This window comes from Glycine soja, chromosome 14 (genome assembly GCF_004193775.1).
Source record: "Glycine soja cultivar W05 chromosome 14, ASM419377v2, whole genome shotgun sequence".
NCBI classification, from domain to species: domain Eukaryota; kingdom Viridiplantae; phylum Streptophyta; class Magnoliopsida; order Fabales; family Fabaceae; genus Glycine; species Glycine soja.
In genome coordinates, this window is record NC_041015.1 from 51,190,923 (window position 1) to 51,204,221 (window position 13,299).

Sequence of the window (13,299 nt, forward strand, 5' to 3'; positions counted from 1 at the left end):
TTATTGCATCCATGTAAAGCTTTAAAGCACTATCTTTTGTTTCTTATTTTATCTTGAACACTTTCATTTTATCACCAAGATTCTTTATGTCTGGACCTAAAACCTTTTGATTCACCTAAAACTGTTCTAATAACCTTCCTAATCTTCTTAAACATCCAGTTTAAATGAGATTAATATTACCTTGTATATAATTCTCAATGACCTTTCTAGAATATTTTCCTTTGATAAAAATAAATATATACAACATCATATAAAATGGTAAAAAAATTAATGTTTAAATAATAAAATTATATAGAATTTAATTCACAATATGGGTAGCTACTCTCCCCACTACCTAATGTCCATTGCTGCAATCTAATTAGTATGGAAGGAAAGGAAAGAAATAACATGATAATGAATAATAAAACAAAACACACGTGAATTTAATTGGTAAAAACTAGACTCATATCTCACAAGAATGTGAATTTGATTCTTATTGTTAATGTGATAATTTAATTGGTGAGTAATTTGTATTAAGTACCTTGCAAATGCTCTTTAAGCCTTAGGACCTGATCATAATAATTCTTCGGGATCAAACTTACCTAATTTTTTTTAAGCAAAAAAGAATGATAGTGTAGCTAGGCAACGTAGCGGGAAAGAGTGAAGGAAACCAAATACTTTGTTTGATGGCATTAAACTCAATATTTCAGTTTTTGAAAAATTATTATAAATAAAAATTAAAGAATTGACCAAGTATTCTAGTTCTTAATCACAACTACTTTGCCATACATATATATTGATAAAGCAGCTGGACTTGCAGGAGTATCTCATGAGGGTAGCTGCTACAAAGTGGATTTAAAAAAATGGAACCAGACGCCTGTGCTCCTAATCTCAATTATGAATTATTACAATTTTTTGTAATTTCTTTTATTTGTGAGCATGTGACTGGTTGGTTAGCTGAAATGAACTCGGTTTCATTTTATAGATCAATATAATTCTTCAGTCTTCAGTTCTTTTTCGTTATATACAGTTCTATACTTAAATTTTTCTGCTTCATTTAGGAAGTCATCAAATGTCTTCCATATCTATTTCACCCAACGAATTTACCTTTCATCGGTTTAGTTAATCAACTGTTCTTCAATCAAAACAAGTCTTTCAAGTAAAAACTAGAGAAATTAATTCTGATTAACTAAGTATAACTTATTCAAGCAGGAAAAAAAGAGAAATGAGATGGTCTTAAAATAACCCGATCATTTAATGTTTCTTTCAATACTAGTAAGATAAGTAGTTTATATATATGTATTCGGCAATAGAGACAAGTACAACAAAATAGAGATAAATATATAGAACATTTTCTTTTTTTGGTTAAGGTATGGTAAGAAAAGAAGAAAGACAGAAAATAGTCTCACAAAAACAATAATACTCATTAGGACACTGAGCTAAGTCCAGCTAGTCTTGGCAGCATAGTCCCAAATTAGATTATCATCTTATTTACTATAGTATATTCACTGAAAGGTGAAAATCACATTTTGAAAAACAAAAGTATAGATCATCTATCCTATCTGCCGCAAAACCCTCTCAGCAGCTGCTATTGTCATTTTGATGTCTTCAGTAGTATGTGCCAAACTGGTGAACCCAGCCTCAAATTGTGAAGATGCAAAATATACACCTTGCTCCAACATTCCCCGGTAGAAACTAGCAAACTTGGCCAAGTCACTCTTCTTAGCATCGGTGAAATTGAAGACAGTTCCTTCTGTGAAGAAAAAACCAAACATCCCATTTATATGCCATCACACAAGGAATGTCCTGATCTCTTTCCAACTTGAAGAATCCCTTGAACAAGTTCTCCTGTGACTTCATCTAAGTACTCATAAGTTCCTGCTTCCTTAATAAGCTTCTGAGCCTCTATTCCTGCAGCCATAGCCAAGGGGTTCCCACTCAAAGTGTCAGCCTGATGAAGATATAAGGTTGACTCAGTGGTTGAATAAGGGTGAAGGGAGAAGGGAGAAGGGAGAAGGGAGGGGGGAGAGGTCACGGGTTTGAATCCCTCTACTGATATTTCTAACAAAATTAACAAACTAACATTTGTCAATAAAAAAGAAAAAGAGTCCCAACCTGGTACATAGGTCCTGCCGTGCCACCATCTTCATAATATTTCTCCTACCCCCATATGCACCTACCGGAAGACCGCTAACAATTATATTTCCTAATGTTTTCAAGTCAGGAACAATGCCAAAATACTCTTGAGCTCCTCCATATGACAACTGGAATCCGGTCATAACTTCATCAAAGATGAGAAGTGCATTGTTCTCCTTGATGATTTTACGTATGGTATCAAGAAACTCAAGTTTAGGAACAATGAAACCTGAGTTTCCTACAGCAGGTTCAAGGATGAGTGCTGCAATCTCTCCCTTGTGATTTTCAAAAAGCTTCTCAATGGCTAAAATATCGTTGAAGAGGGCAGTGAGGGTGTTGGATGTAAGCTTTCGGAACACCAGGGGAGTCAGCAAGTCCTAATGTGACAACTCCACTACCTGTCTTAACAAGAAAAGGATCAGCATGGCATGGGAACACCCCTCAAACTTGATGATCTTCTGCTTCCCTGTAAAAGCACGTGCCAGACGGAGCGCCCCCATGCATGCTTCTGTGCCTGAATTAACAGACCGGATCATTTCTATGCTGGGAACTGCAGAGATGACCATTTCAGCTAAGGTATTTTCAAGCAGACAAGGTGCCCCAACGCTAGTTCCTTTTTTCATTGTTTCAGCCAGGGTAGCAAGTACCTGAGCAAAATGTATATCAAAGATGACTTTGATGGAAAATAAATTACAACAGAAAAAAGTAGCCATGCCATTATCTCCATAGCACAATGCATAATTAGGATCTTTGTTTTGAAACGACACAACTCATTAGTTTCACAAATCATTTTCCTAATTCTTTTCTCATGAATTACCAATCCTCATAGGAAATGGCCCATAAGCATAGCTACAGAGAATACATCCCAAAAAAGATGTTGATATGAAATAATATCTCTAAACCAAATAAGTAAACACAAGGACTAAAAAATCTCTCTAGCCGAAACTGCAAATGGCCATTGGAGAGAATAAGGTCAATAGCAGAATCAGACAGCAGTAACACAACAACGGGGTACAAGATCTGAGAACAACAAAAGATACAATGAAAATCAAAGAGTGAAGTAGCCGCGGCTTTTCAGGGTAAAAAGAATATAAATCACCTTATCATGTGCATGACCAATTATTGCTGGGCCCCAAGAACCTACGTAATCAATGTGATGTCCCACATGCGAGATCCCTTAACTGAATCAATCACAATTGGTTGTCCTCCAACTGATTTAAAGGCACGAACAGGGGAGTTAACACCACCAGGCATCAAATCCTGAATAAAAACCGTCCAACAAGAAATTAAAGGGGAATATGACACATCAGTTTTGAGCATCTAACAATGCAAAAAGAAAAGCCCCATGAAAGCAACTATTCCCCAGCATCATCCCATTCTCCTTTTCAAAACAATAAAATGGAAAGAGTGATAGTTAGCTGAGCTTTCATGAATATCATTAGGCAGAAGAGGAATGCTAGCAACCTCTTTTAAGAACTCTCATTTAATTGTAAATTGGGATCTACCAAAATCGATAATTTTCAATAAATTTTAACCAATCATAAAGTCTTGTGGAGATCTAAGTGATGTCTCTAGAGTAAGGAAGTCTATAGATTAATGTCCAATGAGGCTGTGACAGTATCCTGAATATGAGAATAATATTTATACAGATTTAAAGAAGGAACTAGAGTTAGTTTAGTGAATCAAATTTTTATTTGACGATTATAACTTGGTTCTAAGAAATATTAAGGTAAAATTCTTAATGGTAAAAGTGACTTCATCTTCAACATGAGTCAGACAGATGTTTGATGCAAGAGAGATGATTTTAGTGCCCACTGAAACATACTGATTAATTGTTGACCCTCTCTAGCCCACAGTACCCCTATAGACTACAACATAATCCAGTATAATCACATTAGACTTTCAGGTGCAGCACTCCATGGATCATCAGATCCTGGACAAAACCACAATTCATAATATAAACTGATTATTGAAGTCTTATTAAAATGAAAATTAATGACACTTATGAAACCATTGTGATATCCAAGGGAATGAAGAAACAAAATTGACCATAGCAAACTTTATAAAATAAACACATAAAAGGTAGACAGGTCAAGTTATGAGGTGAATAAGAAATGAAGTGGGAATAGATACCATGGAAAGAGTGAAAGCTTGTAGGGAGTTGCGAAGAGAAAAATCAGTGTTTGTATTGTGGTGAACGGATGCTTGAATTCTGCTAGAGTGCAGGGCAGGGTAGGTATGGTTTGTCATAAACCATAATTTAATTAGTTCGCATTGCCAATCTATAATTATATCTATTCACTACTCCGGAGGCTATTACAAGTCTAACCAAAGTTAGGCAAAATGAGAGACTGCTGTCTGGGGTTAGATCACCTTTTCTTTCTTTCTCTTTTGTGGATTGATAAAGTACTATGTTAGCTAATTAGAGTAGTTAAGTAGTAGTTTTTATTTTTAAGGTTAAATTAGTCACTTGCTTTTTAAACTGTTTGGAAATCTTCAAATGGTTTTTTTTAACCATTTTGGAAAGATGTTCTGTAAGCTTTATATATTTAATAAGGATATGTTAATAAATAATTAATCAATATAGAATTACAGGTTTATGTGGATAATTTTTTTTAAAAACACTTATAGGAGGAAAAATATAAGAAAAAATAAAATAAACTTATCCATAAGTTAAAATTCACTTATGCGTAAACTATTTTGTAGAAGTCTTCTCATGTTAATTTTTTTAAAAAATGAATTTTAATTTATGTATTAGTTAATTTTGATTTATAGAGAAATTTATTTCATTTATTTCTTTTTTCTCTCTCCTATAGGTGTTTTTGGATAAATTTATTAAAATTTATATTATAGTTAGGCAAAATGAGAGACTTCTACAATTAATTTATGATATTTTGAATACTTCACCAATTTGGTAAGTTTTTTTCTTTTTTTTTTTAAATTTATGAAATTTATATTTATCTTAAAGATTATACATATAAAATTTTAGACAAATTAATTAGACATAAAGTATATAATTCTATAGTTAATATTTATTTATATTTTTAAAACATATTATATATGTTGCACCAAAAAAAGACTCTTGCACAAAAAAAAGTTGAATGATGAAGTATTAATTATTATTTTTTAATTTGTATAAATCACTCTTATTGCACAATGGATAAGATTTATGTACAGCATCGGGTTCTTTTGAGGAGTAAAAAAATAAACATGCATGGTAGATTTTGACTTGTTGTGATTGTTATTAAAGATTTTTTTAAAGTTTTATTCTCTAGCTAAATATAAACATAAGATTGTTTTCACTAATTCACATCATTTAATAAAGTTAATTAATATAGTTAATAGTATTAAATTTATTAATAATTTATATTATTTTATCTCTCTCAATAAATTTTTTATCATACATACAATCTGAAAATCAAATACCTATTAACATGTAATCTACCAACTCTTTGTAGAACTTGACTTGTTGGTACCAAAAAGAAAAGTTAATTAGCAGAGTCTGCTGTTATATTACTATTATGATATATGAAAGAGTCGCGAAAAAGAACCAATACGTACATATATAGATGCGAAGCGTTGATGACATGCATTCAATGAAATGCAAGTCTAATCCTCCTAGCAATACCAAGAGAAGAGTAATGGAATCGGTTCTAATCCCAGAGCGTGAAGCTGCACATTATCATATTCTTGTTACTAATCCAAGGGAAGAAGAAAAGCACCAAAAGAAATAGGCAGCACTAAGCAATCCTATTGAAGCGAAGAATTAATTTATTTATATAAATAGGGCAGCAGGGATATGATGTTGAAAGATATATATATATATATAGTGTAGCTAGCTAGGGTGCAGAAAAATAAAAATAAAAATTCATCAGAAAAATGGGACTGGGGATGTTTAAGGCATTGTTTTGCTGCAGCAAGCCCCATGAAATTGACATTGCAGACTCCTGGGACTCATCTCCTGATCATACCCCCAAACAACATTCTAAACCAAAGCCAAAGCCAAATGCTGCACCTACTCATTCCAATAATAAACAAACCACCACATCTACACAAATAGGAGCAATTCTAGGGAAACCATACGTGAACATACACCAAATGTACGAGATGAAGAAGGAACTGGGAAGCGGGCAGTCTGGTGTAACATATCTGTGTGTGGAGAAGACGACGAAGCGAGAGTATGCATGCAAATCCATCTCTCGGTCGAAGCTGCTGAGCACGCAGGAGATTGAGGATGTGAGAAGAGAGGTTATGATTCTGCAGCATCTTTCGGGGCAGCCCAACATAGTGGAGTTCAGAGGGGCTTATGAGGACAAGCAGAACGTGCATCTGGTGATGGAGCTGTGCAGTGGGGGCGAACTCTTCGACCGCATCATTGCCAAAGGGAACTACTCCGAGCGTGAAGCTGCCACTGTCATGAGGCAGATTGTCAATGTGGTTCACGTCTGCCATTTCATGGGCGTCATGCATCGAGACCTCAAGCCCGAGAATTTCTTGTTGGCCACCAACCACCCCGATGCAGCCGTAAAAGCCACTGATTTTGGACTCTCCATTTTTATTGAGGAAGGTTAGTATTTCACTTTCTTCATGGATCAATCACTTATTCATTCATCTTTGCATATTAATTGGGTCAAAGTGGATTGAGCCTAATTTTAACTTGCATGTGTGTTTTGGTTAAAAGTTGAATCCTACCTTCAACGAAAAAAAAACACTTGTTCTAAGATTGCATTCAACGCAACTGATTCGCAGGCACATCTTATATCATCATGTAGCCAAGTTTAATAAGTGTTGTGCATGTGAAAATATATTATTGATGGTCACTTATATATAGAATTAAAGAGCTTGAATAATAAAGTGCAAAGTGGCGAAAACACGGAGTGCAGAGGACCATCCTAATGACCAGATTTAAATAATTTTGGACTAAAGTTGTGTCTCTTTCTTTCCTTTACACAATTATAGAGTACAATATATTGACTAGTGTGTCAGGTGACTTACGTGTATGTTGACTTGGTACATGGAATCAAATCGAAAATGTTCCTACAGAACTTATGCATGCACTACAAAAATTAAAGGTCATGTTTGTATAATTTTTTTTCATCACTATTTATAGAAAAAGAAAAAACATACAAGTGTTTTTATAAGTTAAAACTTACTTAATTATATATAGTTTAATTTTTAAAAACATAAATTGATTTTAACATGAGTTTATTTTTTTCTTCTATAAATATTTATGAAGTATTTATCCAAAGAGGCTAAGTTATATATCTTGGTTATGGAACGCGGCATAACTTCCTGTGTTCATACTTCATAGATATGGAAGTGAATGAAAGCACTTCCTAGTAGCTTATTTTTTTGAACAAGACTTCCGAGTAGCTTATTTTTTTTTACTTCTTAATAACTTAATTAACTAACCGAAAGTTAATATATGTTCATACAACCTGTCATAATTCCATGTTCAAATAATTTGGATGTGAATAAGACATTTGGTAAGTTATTTTTTTTAAAAACTATATATGATTTTTATTTTCATTTGCATAGTATTAAATGCTTTTGAATTATAATATATAAATTTTAAATAAAAAATACTTAATATATAATTTCAGCCTAATTTATTATGTTTCAACAGTAAATTGAGTTGAGTCAACACAAAATACTCTTATTTTCTAATAAATTAAAATTTTGCTATTGGACATGTCGGGAGAGAATTTACATTAACAGCCCATAAAGGTCAAACAAATTTCCCTAGACACGTAAGTAACAACATAACATACAATAATGAACTATCATGAAACCAAATCGTTTTCTCTCTTTTGGTTTAATTAGAAGTATATAAAAAAATTTATTTGGTATGCAACTATTTCTCTTTGATTGGTTTATTTTAAGTAAAATACTATTTCTAATTACAATTTTATATAGAAGTTAGACATCCAATTCCAAACTTTAAATAAGAGACTCAAGTATTGAACCAACCAATTGTGACAACAACTTATGAAAAAAAGTGAGGAATGATGCTTTTTTTTGAGTAAGGAGTGAGGACCATCCCATCCCATATCCCAACCCAAAAGGAAAAGCAAAGCATAAATTGAAAGCAGCAGCATAGTTAAGCTTGTTCACAAACTACTTCTTTTCTTTCTTTTTTTTTTTTTTTCCACTGCTTCAACTCGATCTGAGGCTGAAACTATCATATATATAAATAACCAATTAACTAATATCTCTCCACAAAGAAACATTATTCGACATGGGGCACTGCTTCAGCAAACCCAGCACAAACGAAATACCAATCAACTATGATTATTCACCACCCCCTCATCATTATCAGCCACGCCCGCACTCACACTCAGACTCAAGGAGAACACAACAACCTCAACTTCAACCTCAACCTGGTTACCCCAATCGAACTCCAAAATCAGACCCATCTCCATCATCATCATCATTTGGTGATCAAGTAGCAGCACGAATATTAGACAAACCATACTTTGACATCAAATCTCTTTACAACCTCGAGAGGGAACTCGGGAGGGGTCAATTCGGGATCACTCGTCTTTGCACCGAGAAGACCACGGGAAGGAAATACGCTTGCAAGTCCATTCCAAAGCGGAAGCTAAGTAAAAAAAAGCATACTGATGATGTCAAGAGGGAAGTTCTCATCCTTCAGCACCTCTCGGGACAGCCCAACATCGTTGAGTTCAAGGGTGCTTATGAGGATTGGCAACACGTGCATTTGGTGATGGAGTTGTGTTTGGGTGGTGAGCTCTTCGACCGCATCACTGCAAAGGGTAGTTACTCCGAGAGTGAAGCTGCTTCTATATTCAGACAAATTGTTAATGTGGTTCATGCTTGTCATTTTATGGGGGTCATGCATAGGGACCTTAAGCCTGAAAATTTCTTGCTTGCTAATAAGGATCCTAAGGCACCTCTCAAAGCCACCGATTTTGGATTGTCCGTCTTCATTGAAGAAGGTCATCATCATTCTACACGCTTTTGCATTCATTCATTCCTTCATTTCATGAGTTTAATGCCTATATAACCATTATCCTTTGAATTATTTAAAATATTTATTTTAAAAGTTAACAAATTTATTATATATACATTATAGATGATAGCTTGAGCTTAAATGACACTATATAACCTTTTTCCTCTTATTTTATTTACATTATATTCTCTGGGTTCAAGTTCTGATTGCTTCTTCTTTTTCTTTTTTAATTTTCTCCTTTAGTAAAAAAGATTCGAAACGTTGCCGTCTAAAATCAGATTTGTTGGATTCCAACTTTAGATTAAGCACTGTACTAAAAAGAATGATAATGTATAGTATAATAAAAGAAAACTAGGTAGCTTCAGCATGGGATGACTTAATTAGCTAGCTTGCCGTAATATAATTGAGTTGAATTAATAGTTGGATGAAGACTGAGTCAATTGTTATTATGGAGACACGGAGTCAACCGAGTAAACCATCTTCAATATGCTAAAGTCAAGTCAACCGAGTAAACGGTTTCCCATTATAAAAAGGAGCAACAGAGAAAAAACAGTGACAAGTCACCTGTGGCTAATGGACCGTCTCAGTGGCTACTAGCATAAATCATATGATTCCAAATTGCACTAGTAGAAGTGATATTTTTATATTTAAATAAACTAATTATTGTTTGACACCTCTTCACTCTAAATATCTCATTCACACCTATCATTTTTCTGTTCTGTATTTTTTGTTTTTTTTATTTCATCATATTATCTACCATTTATGTAATTCTCCTTTTTTCTCTCACTACCTGTCATCTACATCTTCAGTGAAAGTCCTAATTTTTTGATACTCAGATCTCATTCACACTCTTCATTTCTCTCTATTCATATTTTCTTTATTATCAATTATATTAATCACTTATCTTTTGTCTCTTGATATCTATACCATCCCTCGGGTGACCAATGCGGTGGCAAAAAAGTTCTGTTATGTTTTGTTTCTTTTGGATATGATACTTGAATAGCGAACTAGCTAATTTCGTCACAGATTCAAAATTCGTACATTTTTAAGCATTTGTTTGTGAAAATCTATCAGTTATATTGTACTAAATAACATCCAATTCAACAGGTATAGTGTATAGAGAAATTGTTGGAAGTGCATACTATGTAGCTCCGGAGGTGTTAAAGCGAAATTATGGAAAGGAGATAGATGTGTGGAGCGCAGGAATCATTTTATACATCCTTCTAAGTGGGGTGCCTCCATTTTGGGGCGGTAAGTATATATTACTCTGTTAATATTCAAACTGCAGAAAAATTAATTCAAAACATCATTTGGAATTCAGTAGCCACTCGTGCACCTTTGCTCTGGTTAAGTAAGTTCTTGAATAAATTGCAAGATTGAACACTACACGTCCTAAAAGTAGTAGCAGCTGAGCGCTACCTGTTGACTTAAACAACAATGTATATAGATCAATTTCTTGCTTCCTTCACGTGTTATATTTCAGCTCATGATAGATAGATACATTGTTATAGTATTATTTTTATGAGTTTAATGTTCATGTATTGTCAGTGTAAAATACTTTTACATTGTCATCTAATCACAAATCATCGTTGATATGTCTTTTAAGATAATTTTGTTGAAGTCAACAGACTTATCATAAACGGTGATTTCTGATGACAATATAAAAATGTCGGTGCATAGTCCTTGTTCTATATATCTGGTTATTGGTTTAATGACATTATGTTATTCGTGGGACAATTTTAGAAAACGAGAGAAGCATATTTGAAGCTATTTTGGGAGGCAAGCTTGATCTGGAGAGCGCACCATGGCCTTCAATTTCAGCTGCTGCAAAAGATTTGATCAGGAAAATGTTGAATAATGACCCTAAGAAACGCATTACAGCTGCCGAAGCCCTTGGTAAGTATGTCACTGCGTTTCCTCTTTTCTGTTTCTCCCACTGACACTCGGTTGAGAATTATGACCCAATTAACTGTGCTTAGCTTAGCATGAAGTTGTGTTTTATACAGACTAACTTTGATTATTAAGGTTATTGACATTACTCATTTGAACCAGAACACCCGTGGATGAAGGAAGGTGGTGAAGCATCTGACAAGCCTTTAGACAATGCTGTTTTGACTAGAATGAAACAGTTCAGAGCAATGAACAAGATGAAGAAACTTGCTTTAAAGGTACCTCAAAATTTTCAATAGTGCATAAAATTTGAATAATATATAGGCAGTGTAAAAGATTTTACACAATGAGCCACTTAAAAATTAGTTTTTGTGTAATTTTTAAGATAATTATTATCAAAATCAACAAACTTAGTATAAGTGTGATTTGCATGACAGTTACACTCTCAATGCACATTCCTTTTTCGCAATATATATGTATATGTTCAAATACCTTCCAAAATGTAGTTAGAGCTGGGTGTGATCGGTTGAGTAAGCGGAAACGTAAAAAATTTAGGATAAAAGTCAGTTACACTTGCTTGGTATAACCAAAAAAAATGAGAGGGTAGAAAATAAAATAATGATCATTCTTCTAGTAATAATTTTTTGTCTTTTTGATATGAAAGGTTATAGCAGAAAACCTTTCAGAGGAAGAAATAAAGGGTTTGAAACAAATGTTCAACAATATGGATACTGATCGCAGTGGCACAATCACATTCGAGGAACTCAAATCTGGATTGACCAAATTGGGATCCAAGCTTAGTGAATCAGAAATAAAGCAGCTAATGGACGCTGTGAGTTGAATTTGATGCAACTTTTTTGAAAATAATAAATAGTGGTACATAATTTAATTTTTCTTTCTTCACATGTTGACATGGTTGGTCAGGCTGATGTTGACAAAAGTGGTACTATTGACTATCAAGAATTCATCACTGCCACCATTAACCGGCATAAACTAGAGAAGGAAGAGAATTTGTTTAAGGCTTTTCAATACTTTGACAAGGATAGCAGTGGGTTAGTATAAGATTTTTGTTTATATTAATTGCATATTCTTTTTTTTTTTTTATGGAGAAATGTTAATTTGTTAGTTTTGTTAAAAATATAAGTTGAAAGATTCAAACCTGCAACCTCTCCTCCCTCCCTTCTTCCATCCTTTCACCCTTTCTGGAGACTAATCTTATATCTCTATTGTGTATTTTCTCTGGTTCTTGCTTAACTTAAAATTCGGTTTGTGACTTTGTTCAGATATATAACAAGAGATGAGCTTAGACAAGCTTTGACTGAGTATCAAATGGGAGATGAAGCGACTATAGATGAAGTCATCGACGATGTTGACACTGATAACGTATGCTACAATTAATTATATATATGCGTGCTTTATGCCCTCAATTTGACTAGTGACTCACTTATGATTGAGCTTTCCGTTTGCAGGACGGGAAAATTAATTACCAGGAGTTTGTGGCTATGATGAGAAAGGGGATCCTGGATATTGATGAGAAAGAGAAACCACAATAATTGTGTGATGTGACATGAAGACAAAAGTGGTTTCTGGATTTTTCTTGCTGATTTCTGCTGGGGATGAATTATCACTCTTGAATTTGTCAACTTGCATGTGTGTGCTTAATTCATGTAAAATTTTATGGCATTCAAAATGCCTAACTTTGTATAGCTGTTTTAAATAAACTGCGATATGTGAACAATAAATAAAACTATCATCATTCCAAGACATTCTTACGTTACAAATATGATTGCCGTTTGTCTCCTCACGGATAAGGTTATTTATTGATACCATTATCCTTATTTGGTACAAAAATATTTAGACAAAAATGCTTGAAATAGTAATTTTACTAATTAAATTCTTGTTGACAATACATGGTGGGGGAAAAACGGAATATTCATTTTTGCTAAAATCTTGATTCTTGACACATCAATTTGTTCAATTTTTTTTTAAAAAAAAAAAACTCTTCTGTATGATTTATCTTTATATATTTGTTTATTTACATTTGTTTTTCCATGAAGAGCTGCGGATACTTCTATTTTGTTAACAGCGAGTAAGTGATGGAAATTTTTATTCAAAATATAGTCCCAATACATCAGAATTCTTAACCTAAAAAAATACATCAAATTCTCAAATCCATATATGAAAAACTTTTCCACCCTTTTAATTGACATTTTATTTTATTTCATTTTATAAAATTTAACAAGCGCTCGTATCTTTATCTATTTTTATTATTATTTACCACACTTGTTATAAAATTAGGTAATACATTATAGAAAGGTTGA

At 33.4% G+C, this 13,299-nt stretch overlaps 1 protein-coding gene and 1 pseudogene across 2 annotated transcripts; one reads left to right on the top strand and one right to left on the bottom strand.

Annotated features, from left to right (window-relative positions):
• Positions 1–1,299: 1,299 nt before the first annotated feature.
• On the bottom strand, positions 1,300–4,478 carry LOC114384536 (annotated as a pseudogene).
• Positions 4,479–5,928: 1,450 nt separating this feature from the next.
• On the top strand, positions 5,929–12,778 carry LOC114383058 (calcium-dependent protein kinase 29-like). Of its 2 annotated transcripts, XM_028342649.1 has the most exons (9): positions 5,929–6,536; positions 8,929–9,074; positions 10,196–10,339; positions 10,832–10,984; positions 11,141–11,256; positions 11,643–11,810; positions 11,903–12,030; positions 12,262–12,361; positions 12,448–12,778. In XM_028342649.1, the coding sequence occupies exons 1-9, from the start codon at positions 5,995–5,997 to the stop codon at positions 12,529–12,531; spliced, it is 1,581 nt and encodes a 526-aa protein (XP_028198450.1). In that variant the 5' UTR covers positions 5,929–5,994; the 3' UTR covers positions 12,532–12,778. The 2 variants fall into 2 exon arrangements, with proteins under 2 accessions (XP_028198450.1, XP_028198449.1); XM_028342648.1 differs by lacking the exon at positions 8,929–9,074 and having other exon boundaries at positions 5,929–6,682.
• Positions 12,779–13,299: the final 521 nt, after the last annotated feature.

Bases quoted from the DNA above. Each gene is read 5' to 3' on its own strand.
- LOC114383058 (XM_028342648.1), top strand. From the start codon at position 5,995: ATGGGACTGGGGATGTTTAAGGCATTGTTTTGCTGCAGCAAGCCCCAT. The intron at 10,985-11,140 runs GTAAGTATGTCA...CATTTGAACCAG, and splicing joins TACAGCTGCCGAAGCCCTTG to AACACCCGTGGATGAAGGAA. The intron at 11,811-11,902 runs GTGAGTTGAATT...ATGGTTGGTCAG, and splicing joins TAAAGCAGCTAATGGACGCT to GCTGATGTTGACAAAAGTGG.